Raw genomic sequence first — 14,058 nt, 5'->3', positions numbered from 1 at the left:
GAAAGCGAAATTAACCAAAACAATTTACAGCAACTCCCCGAGCTGTCACGTGTCAACTTCCCAATGGAGAAGTCACGCTGCTCTACGAAGTTGAGAAGAAACCCAAAAATGGTAGTGACCACTGACCCCGTCCCTATCACTACGCTTCCAGTTATTGGGTCGTGCCCCATTTTTCCCTAATCATCTGGTCACGTGACCCAACCCACTTCTCTTTTCTTCTCTCTCTTCTTTAAGCAGACGAAAAAGAATTCGTAACGTCAATTTGAAAACACCTCTCTCTCTCTCTCTCAAATTTCAAGAGATACATACTCTGGTCTCTACTCTGATTTTGAAGAAAATGGAGGATTCTTCTGAAAATCTGGATGATGGAATGTTATGGCTACCGTCTGATATTTTCCCTGTAGAAGAAGTTTCAGTTACATTTCCTTCTCCCAAGTTTAAGTTCAAAAACAACCACCCCAATACTTGTACTTGCTGCTGTTATTACTCTTGTATTCATCACAATGATCATCTCTCTTTAATGGATGAACAACAAGAAACTGATAATGATAATATCATTCAACGCTTCGCTGCTTTTTCTCTTCTTCATCAACGTAACCACCAACCCCACTCTGTTCCAAAATCATTTCCCATTTCTGAGGTACCTTTTTTTTCCTGCGGCATTTTTTACTTTTATTTTATGTTATAAAGAGTCTTCCATATTTTATTTATGTGTTTCCATTTTTACTGTTCATGGGAGCTCTATTTTTGTTGCTTTTACTATGTTTTTAAATATTTCTTCATTGTTTGTAATGTTCAGCGGTTCAGACCGGCAGAGAGGTACAGCTGTACGGATTGTTCACTTTCTGGCTGTGTTGAACGAAATAGAGGGGAAGAGCTGCTTCAGATCGGTGTTCCACCCCCGGTTTATCCGTACCAGTTTTATACACCGGTTCAACCCCAGGTAGAGTTGAAACTTGAAATAATTGCGTATTATTTCTGGATATATTTTTCTTAAAAAACGGTAGTTCATGCATATATTGATAGGTTGAGAGGTTGATTGAAGCAAGAAGTAGGGTTTTGCAGATGCAAGAGAACCGGTTCATGAGAATGCGTAACCTGAGAATAAATGAAAACCGGTTCATGGGAAGCCGGTTTTTGCCATTTGTGGGAAGTGGATATGGTAACGGAGGAGGAGGTAGTTCTACTTGTGGTGGAACAGGTGTTTTCCTTCCGAGAGTACCCACTAACATCAACGATTATCGTAATCATCCTCATGCTAGAAAGAGACAAGGTGGTAAGTCAATCATATCATTGAGTTAATTAATCTAATTTGCTTTTGACCACTCTTATTCTAGAACATTATTCTATTATATCCTACTGTTAATTTCATTGTATGGTTAACTTGAAATTCATTCATTCAACGTGAATGAGATAGACGAAATCAGTGAGCGAGTGACATCACATGCAAAATGCTACTACTTCAATTTGTTTGACTAGATATGTTATTTAAAAAGGAACAAATAAAACTTTTGTCACCCAAGTTATATAAGACAGTGAGCTAGAATGGTTATTTTGAGTTTTGACATAAGTGCAAAAATTAATTCTTGTATGTTTATGGGTTCCTTGTGATCTGTTTTGCCTTTTTTGCAAGATGATGGTGGTAAGTGAGTGTTAGGTTGGTTGTTGGGTGGGTTATTTGCATTGCCATTTGGGGTATACTAAGTATGAATGGTGTGTGACTGAGGATGTGCGAGTGTTGTGCTTGACCGAGATGGATATTAGATGATACCAAATACATATGGAGTAGTAGTATTTAAGATGTAAATCTTGAACTTGTGTTGAGAAAATACCTCTTAAGTGAAGAAAAGAAAATGGGTGTTTTTAATGATGTTAAAACTAATTTATCCAATAACAGAAAACAGCCTGCTTATTTATTAAGGTATGGTCCAGCATTAAATCTGTTAAGGAGAAAAAAGAGGCAGTAGACGTCGCTTATACATAATAGTACTAGTATAAAATTAGAGATGAAGAAAGGCAACTACTAGTCCTCAAAGATGTGGTTCTTTTCACATGCATAAGTTTTGGTAGATAAAATTACTCGATTATCTAGGGTGTGACCTTATGGTCAATAAAGTGGGTTGGTGGAATCATGAGGTTTGAGGTTAAATCCTTATTGGAGACAAAAAATATCAAGTGATTTTTCTTATACGTTCAAGCCTTGGGGAATAGAGTTATCAGAGACAAAAAAATACTAAGTAATTCGTCCTATCTTGGTGAATAGAGTTACTTGGTACATGTTGCTGGTGGGAGATAATAGGTACCCCATAAAATTAGTTGTAATGTGCGCAAGCTAATCCGAACACTACGAATAACAAGTTGATGGAACACTGGGTCATGGAGTAGATACAAGTGGTTTTGGCCTGCCTCTTAAATCTTAAAGGAAAGAAGGGGGAGGGGGGTAGTGGTCGTAGTTCATACCCGCCCATTACCCATTTAATTTTGAATTTTTCGGCCCTACACCTTTTTGGTGAATTGGAAAAGGGAAACTAATCCATTTCTGAATGATACTCTGTTTAACTCGATTGATATCAACATGTTTTTTGGGACCCATGCATATACTATGGAAAGAAAGGGGGAAGGAAACTGAATAATTGTATAATTCTCCATATTCCTTTTTTAGTTTGACAAGAAGAAGAGGAAAGAAACAAATTTATTTATTTATTTAAACCTGCTAATATTCTCTCTTGTGGGAGAATTGAAAAGTACTATTATTTGTCACTATTCCCCTTAACGCAGAAATTTTAGCCTCTCTGCACTTCTATCCAATTTCAAAACAGGAAGTTATTTTCCTGATCTTTCTATAGTGCTAATTTTGTGAAGCAAAAATTTGATGTTTCGCATACTACTTTACATCACGTTATACAGGTAAAGTGAGTACGAAGGCCATAGTACTTGTGTGACTTTATAAATTTTCATGACCTATTTATTCTTAGCTGAGTCAGGTTTCATCTTTTCTTTGTTCATCTTTACACTTTTTCAAAGGAAAAGGTTGAAAATAGTTGTCTTTTGGGAATAGCAACTGACATGGGGGGAAAATATATCTTTTGATTTATATATTGCAGTTCATTGTGATGTCAAATTTTGGGAAACAAAGCTTAGAACAGTGGATTAATTACAATTTCCTTCTCCCTCCCCCTTGTTGCAGTTGAATGAGGGATAGATCTTTAGGTCATTCTGGAAATACTATTTGTTTGATTGTAGTTTCTGTTAAAAATTACTTTGGCAGTTTTGTTTAAGGGGAGGATTTGTGACATTCTTTGCCTATCTACTTGAATGCTAGGTCCCAAATCCCCTGCAGTCTCAGGCCCCCTTTGCCAATTCTTGATTATCTATCATTACAACACTCTCAATGTATATACTGCTAAAATTTGATGGCCAATATTACCTGGTACAGAGTTGAATAATTGAGCTGTGATAAAGTTGGCATCATTTTAAAAATAAATCTAAAAAAATTGTAGGGTGCGCTACCCTTTAATTAGGAATTTGGAGCAGAATTGCTATGTTTTTCTTTTACAAGTAAAGCTGTATCTTTTAGCCATTTGACTTTTTATCTGTGTACTCAACCATTTTACTCAATGAATTCAGTTGAACTACTCATCAGCTCTATTTTTTTTTCTTCATTTTTATCACTTTTCGGGTTTACGGTCATACTTCTTTTATGATAATGAGGACTATGAAGAATTGGACTCCTAAGCTAGATATAGTTAAGTTCGTTGATGAATGGCTGTTTATCACAAATTAGATGTTAATTTCATGATGTCTATGGTGGTTTTTTTTTATAGGGTGAAATTCTGATTGATATTTATGTATGAGCAAGCAGGTGGTAGAAATAGGCAGGAGGTTCAGCAAACTGGTCAGAGCTATCCATGCATATAACAAGCAAAGAGGAATAGCAAAGCCTCTTCTCTCGTGAGATGAGCTAGAAAAATTGGACCAATTGATATAACATGGTCTATATATAGTAGTTTGTTCCTTAGATAGTATTATGTATAAATTGAACTAGCATATGGCTGTTTGTTAACTTTTGTCTTTGCCAATAATTCTTTGGCAAAGGCCAAAGGGACCTGTCTTTTGGTGTCTTCATCTGACAATTGTAATATGACTCCTTTCAAATCTGTGTATTATAATAATGCTCCTACTTATGCCTACACAGGCCCTTTTTTAAACTTTTGAAAATACAGCTTCTGGTCGCCTTTGGATTTGATTTGATTTAGATTTAAAGTTTTGGAAGGTTAGTTTTCGCAGTATAGTTATGTTTTGCGAGAAACCTCATGTTTTGAGTTGTTATTACTTTTCAGACAAGATTTTTGTTTGGTTTCAAACCATATAATAGTATTTGTTTGTTTCTTGGAGAAGTTTCCCATAAATTTAAACATACGTGCCCTTGTTTTTAAAAGTTGAGTTACTTTACAAATCAAACTAAGCTGTTCCAGATAGGTCCGCACAAGAAGCGGAAAAGGGTTAAAAAATGTCCCGGACTATTGGAAAAAGTTTTAAAATACCCTTCACCCATTTATTGAGCTAAAAATACCCTTTCATTCATCTTTTTGGTTCAATTATGCCCTTTGACTATTATGTCAATGCTGATTTAAAAATAATAATTATTATTTAAATGGCACGTGACAACACTAGATTAAAATGAACCATTTTTTACCCGACCCGTTTTAAAAAAAACCCACGACCCGACCCCAATTTTCATTTTTTTAAGTTTTTTTTTAAAAAAATTTCAGTTTTTAAAAAACGAAAATATTTTTTTCAGTTTTTACAAAAAAAAATCAGTTTTTACAAATTTGTTTTTCCATTTTTTTAGTGCTTTAAAAAAACTGATTTTTTTTTTCAAAAACGAAAATATTTTGTTGAAATTATTTTCCAGTTTTAAAAATGCGAAAATATTTTGTTAACAATTTTTTTCAGTTTTTACAAAAATAAATTCAATTTTACAAAAAAAAATGCTTTAAAAAACTGAAAAAAATATATTTTTTTGCAAAAATTGAATTGTTTTTTGTAGAAATTCGAAAAAATAAAAAGAAGACTTTATTAAATTAGTGGACTACTGGTGCATTTGTTTAAAAAACGAAAATATTTTGCAATTTTTTTTTTAAGTTTTACTAAAAGAATAATAATTATTTTTAATTCAGCATTGACCTAACGGTCAAAGGACATACGTGAACCAAAAAAGTGGATGGATGGATATTTTTAGCCTAATAGATGGATGAAGGGTACTTTTAAATCTTTTTCAATAGTTTAGGGGCATTTTTAACCCTTTTCCGCCCAAAAAGTCATTTAACAATAATTTTTCTCAAAACCGCTCTCTGAATCTTTTTGAAAGTTTAGTTTTCCAAGGGCCAAGTGGATGGATCATTTGGTTGTTCGAGTAAAACACTGTTCAATTTAAGAACTTGTGCAATTTATTTCTTTCAGAAACTAACCCAGTGTCATTGAGGTGTGACTTAATAAAATGAGCACAAACCTTAAATATCATAGTTCAAATCCTAGCTAGTAGAGATGAAAAAAAAAAGTATAGTTGATTTTTTTGGTTATATTAAGCTTTGTGGGCAGAGTCACTAAAATAGCCGTATCTTCTCTCTACATTTAAGTGATGTAGAGGATCATTTGGTTATTGTACTGTAAAACACTGTTTTATTTAAGAACTTGTGCTAGTTGCTCCTTTGCCTTTTCAGAAACTGATCCAATGCCAATTTTGATTGCTGAAGGTGGTCCTAGCTTCAGCCTTTTACCATATTTTGCCTTGAGGAACATATGAACAGACTCGTCAATGAATATTTATGACAGTTTATGGCAACAAAAGTAGGCCATCTCCAAGGCTAACACCATTTCTTGCACCAAATTTCACACTAAAATGGTGTAACACCAAATTTACTCCAACCATTACACCATTTTTTACACCAAATCTTCTCTCTCTTCTATATTATATTATTATCTTCTATTTACTTTTCATTTTTTATTTCCTTCAAATTAATACTATCTTTTTTCTTTTTTCCATATTAATTATATATAATTCACATTCACCACTTATATAATCATTTATTACAAAATTATTTTAAAGGATAAATTAACTAAAAGTGAAATCATTGATAAAGATAATTAAATAAATATTACATCATAGTCAAATTTAATTTAAGTACCACATAAATATTTAACTTTCGCCTCTATTCTCCCATAAATGCTCGATTAAATAATGGTTAAATTTCTTTTTATACAATTATAATAATAATAAAATTAACTTATAATTTTATATAAATATAATATATACAAAAATTAATATATCAAAAAATAAGATATAAAATTAAAATTATAAAGATCTTAATATAAATATTAATTATATACACAATATATGATAAATTAAAAGTCCACAAAATAAAAAGATTGAATAAAATAATATTAAACCAAATTTAGAGTGATAATAGTGTCATGCTCTATAATAGTGCAAGAATTAGTGTTGCATTGGAGCAAAAAAAATACCATTTCCAAATTTGGTGCAAGAAATGGAGTAGCCTTGGAGATGGTCGTACGTAGTAGACTTGTCCTAATCGTTGGGTTCTGCAATTTTTACATAGATATGTGTATCTATGCCTATTCTCTTGAAAGCTTAATGCCTACTACTTATTGAGAAATTGCTTTTATAGGAAACTGAACTGAATGATCAAGTGTAATGCCTATCAATCTAATAAATGTAACTTAATGGAGAACAATGCAAAATTGAAATTCACAATCAACGAATGATCTTTTTCTTTGTTGTTCTCATTTAAATAGTTCCCTATCCACTTTATGGGTTTACTTTTTTGTTTTGGTGATTTGGTCAACACGTTGTGAAAAGTTGTGGTTGCTACACCAAACTTTACCTGCCAAAATGGTGAACCATGTCATTACTGACATTTCATTTAGTAGATAATGTAATACTACTGAAATGGATTAAAAATGAATGAAGTGGGACATTTTACAGTTGCAGTTGCATGAGAACATGTTCGAGTTAGAATGGGGGCCAAGGTCAATGCAAAACAAAATATTCTCTTTTAAAATCTCTCTTTCTAATTTTTTTAAGAAGATTTTACAGTTGCAGGTGCACCAATTTTTTTTTTTTTTTTTTTTTGGATATGGCGGAGAAGGCCTGTTAATGCAAAATTGTAACAAGTATTTCATGTAATTATCATGTGGGAGTTATGAAAAAAAAAGAGTTAAATACGTTAACTACCCCTATATTAATTAATACTTAGAAATGGAGACACCCCTGTATTTTTGTTGGTATTATTGTGTTCAATATCAGAAAATCAGAGAAGCAAACAAAAGAAACGTTAGTTTAATAAATAAATCGTAAGATAATTCCGAGCCCACAAGTTGTTTGTGTGTCCTTAAGGAATTTAATTTCATCACTGTTGCCAAAGGTTATGGATTACTTCCTCCCAAGATAGAACGGAAAAACTATTCTGTAATACTAGCAATCGAAATTACAAAATTTTGGCGAACTCAACGAACGGAGCAAATCACACCTGACACTTTGTTTATTTGGAAAAACAATCCAACAATATAGAAAAGAGGAGAAGTTTTCAAATTTTTCTATGTCTAAAATTGAGGCCAAGCTTATAGACAAAGGAAGGGTGATATGGAAAGGTGCAATCCAGAAGATGCCTCTTTCATTTCCCATTCACACTCTTTAAAGAAAAAATGCAACAATTTTAAAACCAAACACTCAATACCCTTGTACTATATTAGGTTTTTTATTGTTACAAAATTTTTTTTTTGAAGAAAAGGAGCAAAAAGGGAGAAATTCAAAAATAGCCATATTTACAAGTGCTCAATCAAAAATAGCCATAGTTTCCAAAGTAATCGAAATTTAGCCACTTTTCATATAAAGATAAATCTAAACGAAAACACTGTTCAAAATACGAAAAAATACTCCAGTATAATATACTGGAGTTCCAGTATAATATACTGGAGTTCCAGTATAATATACCGGTCCATCATAATATACTGGAGCCAGCAAAGTATATCGATCCAGCATAATATGCTGGAAGTTCATACACAGGTGCACCGAACTCCAGTATATTATGCTGGACCGGTCTCTGTTGCAGCAAAATTGTGGCTATTTTTTATTGACTTGACAAACGCTCAATATTTTTGAATGACCAGTCCGAAAACTGGCTAGACCATGCTATTTTAACGCAAAAAAGCGTGAATTTTGGGTAATCGCCTTCTTCTCATGTATGAACATTTTCCTAATCTATAGGACAGGCCCAAGTTGATTTTGGTGCTCCTTTAGGCCCACTTCTTCAGTAGCGTTCATAACAGATAATGCGTGAATTTTGGGTAATCGCCTTCTTCTCATGTATGATCGCTTCACCCGTTACTCCATGGAGGGAGAGAGAGAGTTTGATAAAGCCCAGAAAATACTAGAGGCCATGAATGTCGCAACCAAGAACTTAGAAAAGATATATATCAAAGAGCATAAATGATCTAATCGAACTGATTTAAATCTTTCTTCTAAATCTAATTTCCCCCTTGTTTACCTTAAAATCTGAGTAACAATTAAATTTATATTTCTAGGTTTTAAAGATATGAGATTTAATTTAATACCAATTGATAAACAAGGAGTTAAATATATAAATTGAAGAATGGAGCAAGTCAAACCAGTATGCCAAGTCTCGACCTCGAGCTATGATAGTCTCGAGGTGGGCTAGTAAGAACAGTAAATTATAAAGCAACTTTGATGAACAATAAGCAAGAAAGTGACGAATGTATATTCTCTTGTTGATGAATCGTGCATTACAAATGAATCGGCTCCCCTTTATATAATAGGGGAATCCTAAATAAGGTACACCTCTAATTATAGTATGGAATCTCATTGGATAGTTGTCTAACCGCCAAGGACAAATCAATTCCGGAATTTATGTCGTGATCTTCGGGCCGTTGCGGGAATCTTGCTCTTTATGTTATTAAACCATAGCAGTATTATCTCGAGGTTGATCATAATTGACCTTGGTTTTCATCGTGCACTTCGATCCTCAAGTTCCATACTCCGCCATCGGGCTCGAGCCAAGTCCGTTTTGAACTTATTCTTGAAGTAACTCCCCGAGCTTATGAAATCTTACATACCTAATTTCGACCATATACAGCTAGTCCCCGTGTTTCTTAGAGTGAAATGAAAAGAAACGACTTAAACCTCAGTTTTTTGGAGACCTTGATGATGATGTCATCCCCATGATGTGATCGCTCAAGGTGACTAAAACGTCCCGTCGGTTCATTTTCCCAAAACATTAAATGCTTTCCAGCGGCGGTCGGCCACTAGAGTCGTTGAACCGTCATTATGTGCCTATAAATACAAGGCTTCTTATTCGAATCAAAAGCTTCGCTTCCACCTTCAAACCTCCCTGATCTCTCATTCTCTTTATCTCTCTCTCTCTCTCTCTCTTTCACTGCCTGTTACTCCAACCCTTTTAGTGCCAAAAAATATCAAACTCCACGTCTTTTCGCTTCCTCTAACCTGAATTATTGGTGAAAACTTCCAAAACTATTCCTCAAAAAGAGATAGCTTCCTCCTCTTCTTCCCGGCCAGCCGGTGATAAAGCGTCGGCTCTTCATGAGATTGTCCCCAGCCCCTATGTCACAAAGAAAAACTTTAAAGTCGAGAATCCTCCCGCGATCCCTGGCCGATGTGAGCATGGATCAAGATATATTTGCTCGATAACGGAGAAACACCTCGAGGCCCTGAAGAAAGATTGTGGTGCGGGGACGAGGTCGTGGTCCAGATCCCTGCCCCCGAGGAGAGTATCACCACTTATGTGGAGGGGTTCCTAAGTGTCTATACTTACCCCTTCATACTGGGTCCCATCGACCCAATCATCCTCGACTTCTGCAAGAAGTACCAGGTCACCCTAGGCCAGATCCACCCTTCTTTTTGGCGCATACTGACCATGCTCCGTTACTTCTCCAGCAAGGCCGAGGGGCTAGAGTTTACCCTCAACCATCTTATCCGATTGTATCGGCCTCAGCTTTTTCGAGGGTTGATCAAGCTCCAACGCTGGTTGACCAAGGACTTCTTTGCTAGCAACGACAAGGATAAAGATCGGGGTTGGATGAGCCGGTTCGTTCGAGTGAGGACCTGCGACATCATCCCAGAGGAGAAAATTCTGTTCCTAGAGAAGTGGAACCCTTGTCGCGCCCATTTTTTCCCTCTTTGTATCGGAAAATTGGGTTTATGACATTTTCTGGGGTATGACAACTCATTCTTTTTGGGATCTTGGTTTGCATTTGAAGAGTCGCCACCTAATGATTTAAGGTGTGTTAGGACACCTATATGGTTTATTTTTAAGTTTGTTTGATAACCAGAGATAGGGTAAGAGCTTGAAATTATCCTAAGGGGAAGGTGTTAGGCACCTCTCAGGATCCACTAGTGTGGTTCCCGGCCAGACAAATTTGTGAATTTTGTACAAATAGCAAACAGACAAGTATAGGCTCAAGTAGTAGGGGATTTAAGTTTAAACACATAAGAGTTCGAAAACAATTGTTAAAAGGCGAATTTTGAAAAAAGGAGTTATATTTTACAAATACTTGAGAATATAAAAGGAAAGGGGGGAGGGGGAGGGTCCTAGGTTTATTTATAATATGGATCACATCAATGCGATACCCGGTATGACACTCCTTAAAAGAGGGGATAGACGTGATATTAGCTCACCAGTCATCATATCCTTATCTATCCTTCCCACCTCGTTAATGTATTAAAGTACGAATTGGTCTCGACCTCTATTGCATGCTATTACTCATCCCGTTCCTATTAGTCCCGGAGGAATTTAGGACTACTATTCCTATAAGAGGAAGGATTTTAGGCTGACTATTAGGTTTTAAAGGTAAAAGGCTAAGGCGACATACAAAACACGTAGGACTGCATATTAAGGGAAACATATAAACAACTAAGAGGCTCATAAATACCTCCGCAAACAATGCACATAAATAACATGACTTAAACACAGTTAGGGTCAGAATTTAAAGTTCTAAGGCAGGGTGTTTTAATTGTTGAAGAAGACCAATTTATTATATAACTCAGATAAGAAGTCTGAATCAAGCCGGCCTGCTGGTTGTAGTAGTTGCTAATTAAACAAAGGCAGATTCAATTTTATCATTATTACCTAAGGCTTTCCTAAGCGTGTATTGGTAATGTCCTATAAGCATGATATCTATTACTGATTAAGAAGGCAACAAAGCGGTGGTTAATTTTTAAACAGGCGATTTGGATAATATAGGCATGCTTTCTAAACCGCATTAACAAAAGGAATAGGTTGTTTAAACTGATTCAGAACAGTACGAGTCAAACCAGTTTTTTAACTAAATTGGTTTCAGATCCTATAGACATGATCTCTATTATCGTTGATTTTAATTCCTACAAGCAAGATATCTAAATATTAAAGGCTAATTCTGGTCCTATAGGCATGGTATCTAGTTGAACGTGAAATGAAACATGCATGATTTATTTGATCGCAACGAAATTCCTATAGGCATGATTTCTATAAAAATATTGATTTTAATCTTATAGGCATGATGTCTGATTATAGCCATTTAGATCCTATAGGCATGGTGTCTAATTGTGGAAGTAAAACATGCAGAATTTATTAAACAGATCCTATAGGCATGTTATCTACCCTTCTAATAGCTAAAGCATGCATAATCACCCCGTCCCTTTTCACTAACCAGCCCTCAATATTTGTTACAAATTATTACAGACAAAAATGACTGAATTACATAAGAAAAATGCAAAATAAGGAGTTAGAACCATAGGAAGTTTGATTCTTGATTTCCTCTCTGAGTTATGGAATAAACTACCTCAAATGCCAATGATGTTCAAAGCCTTTCTCATACCTGGGTGTGTCAAAGTTCACTAAGGGCCTCAAGGGACCCCGGGCAGTTCTTATACCCAGGTTTGCATAACCAGATAGAGATGAGTGCAGTGTGGAAGGGCTAGCCCTTATGTGTCCAAGTTTAGAGGGAGCTCAAGGGTCCCAAGGCAAGGCTCACACAAGAGGGGCAGAACCTAGGTTCTAAGAATATAGTGGAAGTGCAGAATATAGAGACTTATTTAAACCTGGGTTGAAAATAGTAAATGGTAAGGGTGATTTGAAAACAGTAGGAGCAAAACTCAAACTACGCAAAATCAGTAGTGACACAAAGGGGTCAAGGGATTTTGGGAATACATTGTATGAAGCATATGACCTCAGAAAGGGTCAGGTTTGGGTCATGTACAACAATATCAGATGCCGACATGCCCATAAACCAGCCAGAGAACACAAAACACATAGAGGGGATATGGGGGTTTGGGATTCATAAGTCAGCAAATCACATAACAAGTGACTGACAGAGTACATACATAGGGAAACATTAATTTAAAAGGGGAGGGGAGCATATTACAGTATGCTAGTAATGTAATTTGACTGCATAAACATAACAGAAGTAGGCAAGAAGGAAAGAAACTGAAACAGCTAAAGAAACATGTTGTTGTTGAAGCTAAAATTAACTAGGACATACCAGTAGAGAAGCAAAGTGTAGAAAGGAAAAGTAGGCAAAAATTTCACAGTCTAGCCTTGACTTTCAGCCGGCTAGACAAAGCAGTAGCACAAGTAGTAGTAGAGAAAAGAGAGAAAGTTTTGAGTGTAAGTGTGTGTTCTTGAACTCAATTGTTCGTTTATTTGAAAGAAGAGGGGGTGGGTATTTATAGTTTTGAAAATGAGTGAAGAATAAGGTACTAAGTAAAGTCTTAACACAAACATGGAAATAATCATAATCAGAATCAATTAACACAAGTGATTCCCTTTAATTAAGGAACCATTGTTTAACGGGTAGTAGCAGGTTTAATTAAGGAAAGAAATCAGTTTGGGGACAGATTGATTATTGCCATATAAGGGGCAGTAAAAGCATGAAGTAAACAATCAAGTCCACGTACAAAATAAGCTTATTTTGGGAAAAGATTTAGCAAGGTAAAACATCAGAGTAAAGGAAAGGAATCAATTAATTTAAACAAGCGAGTAAAATTAGGGTTCATAAAAGAAAAGCTTTTTCAATTAGTCACAAGATCAAGATCAATCAAGGAAGGAACATGATTCTGCACTTCAGTATATAAATAGAGTGAACAGAAGCATCAGACATGCGAGGCCAAACACATTGGCAAAAGAGATAACACAAGCATACAGTAGCAATAGGGTAAGCTAGGATTCAGCAGTAAGAAAAATATTTGGAGCATAGTAGTCACGTAGGTCAAATAGTCACATAGAGTCAACAATGAAGAAAACATAGCAATAGGTAAAAAGAATCAGAAACAAGTAAAGGTCTCACAGTATTAAGTGAGGAAAACCTTTTAAGAAATCAGGGCTTCGATAGTAGTCGAGTTTTAGAGATGATAAGAACTAAAAATCAAACAAGTCAAGAAAGGAAAAGAGAGTCAGGAACAAAGAACAAGTATACATTTAAACAAATAGTTTCAGAACTCGAATAAGACTAAAAGGAACTACGGTTTTTTAACATGCTGAAATATATAGAAGAACAACATGAGCAAGTCGTTTTAAACATAGCAAAATCACAAACAACATTTTAATCAGAGAAGATATCTTTTGAAAAACTTAAAGGAAAACCCTAATCGTCGAAAAAGTGAAGAGTCGTTTTGAAAGAAAACTTGAAGAACCTTCGAGAAAAAAGTTAAGAAATTCATAGTAATTACAGATCTAAGGTAGATCTGAAAGAAAATTGAAAGATCTCGATGATTAGGGTTTTGGAGAACCAAGAAAAGGTGAGAAAGGCCTTGAAAGTTACCGATCTAACAAGGAAAGTCAAAGATTTGACTTGAACGACCATGGCTGGCCGGAGAAAGACCAGAGATGAAGGTTGGGCAAGGACTGGATCAGATTTCTTCAAGGACTGGCCATGAAACCACAGAAACAAACACCGAGGAGCCATAGGAGGCCAATACACATCTCCAATAGCCATGGGAGGCCATGTATTAGGTAGGGTTTGAGGTAG

General features: G+C 35.3%; 1 protein-coding gene across 3 annotated transcripts; it reads left to right on the top strand.

The window, feature by feature from the left end:
• The first annotated feature begins 204 nt into the window (after positions 1-204).
• LOC104229119 (uncharacterized) lies at positions 205-4,206 on the top strand. Of its 3 annotated transcripts, none has more exons than XM_009781703.2 (4): positions 205-640; positions 800-943; positions 1,066-1,276; positions 3,863-4,206. In XM_009781703.2, the coding sequence occupies exons 1-4, from the start codon at positions 338-340 to the stop codon at positions 3,916-3,918; spliced, it is 714 nt and encodes a 237-aa protein (XP_009780005.1). In that variant the 5' UTR covers positions 205-337; the 3' UTR covers positions 3,919-4,206. The 3 variants fall into 3 exon arrangements, with proteins under 3 accessions (XP_009780005.1, XP_009780004.1, XP_009780002.1); XM_009781702.2 differs by having other exon boundaries at positions 1,027-1,273; XM_009781700.2 differs by having other exon boundaries at positions 207-640; positions 1,027-1,276.
• Positions 4,207-14,058: the final 9,852 nt, after the last annotated feature.

Source organism: Nicotiana sylvestris, chromosome 7 (genome assembly GCF_000393655.2).
Source record: "Nicotiana sylvestris chromosome 7, ASM39365v2, whole genome shotgun sequence".
Classification (NCBI taxonomy): Eukaryota; Viridiplantae; Streptophyta; class Magnoliopsida; order Solanales; family Solanaceae; genus Nicotiana; species Nicotiana sylvestris.
This window is presented reverse-complemented; position numbering and strand designations above follow the sequence as displayed.

Bases quoted from the DNA above. Each gene is read 5' to 3' on its own strand.
- LOC104229119 (XM_009781700.2), top strand. From the start codon at position 338: ATGGAGGATTCTTCTGAAAATCTGGATGATGGAATGTTATGGCTACCG. The intron at 641-799 runs GTACCTTTTTTT...TGTAATGTTCAG, and splicing joins AATCATTTCCCATTTCTGAG to CGGTTCAGACCGGCAGAGAG. The intron at 1,277-3,862 runs GTAAGTCAATCA...ATGAGCAAGCAG, and splicing joins TGCTAGAAAGAGACAAGGTG to GTGGTAGAAATAGGCAGGAG.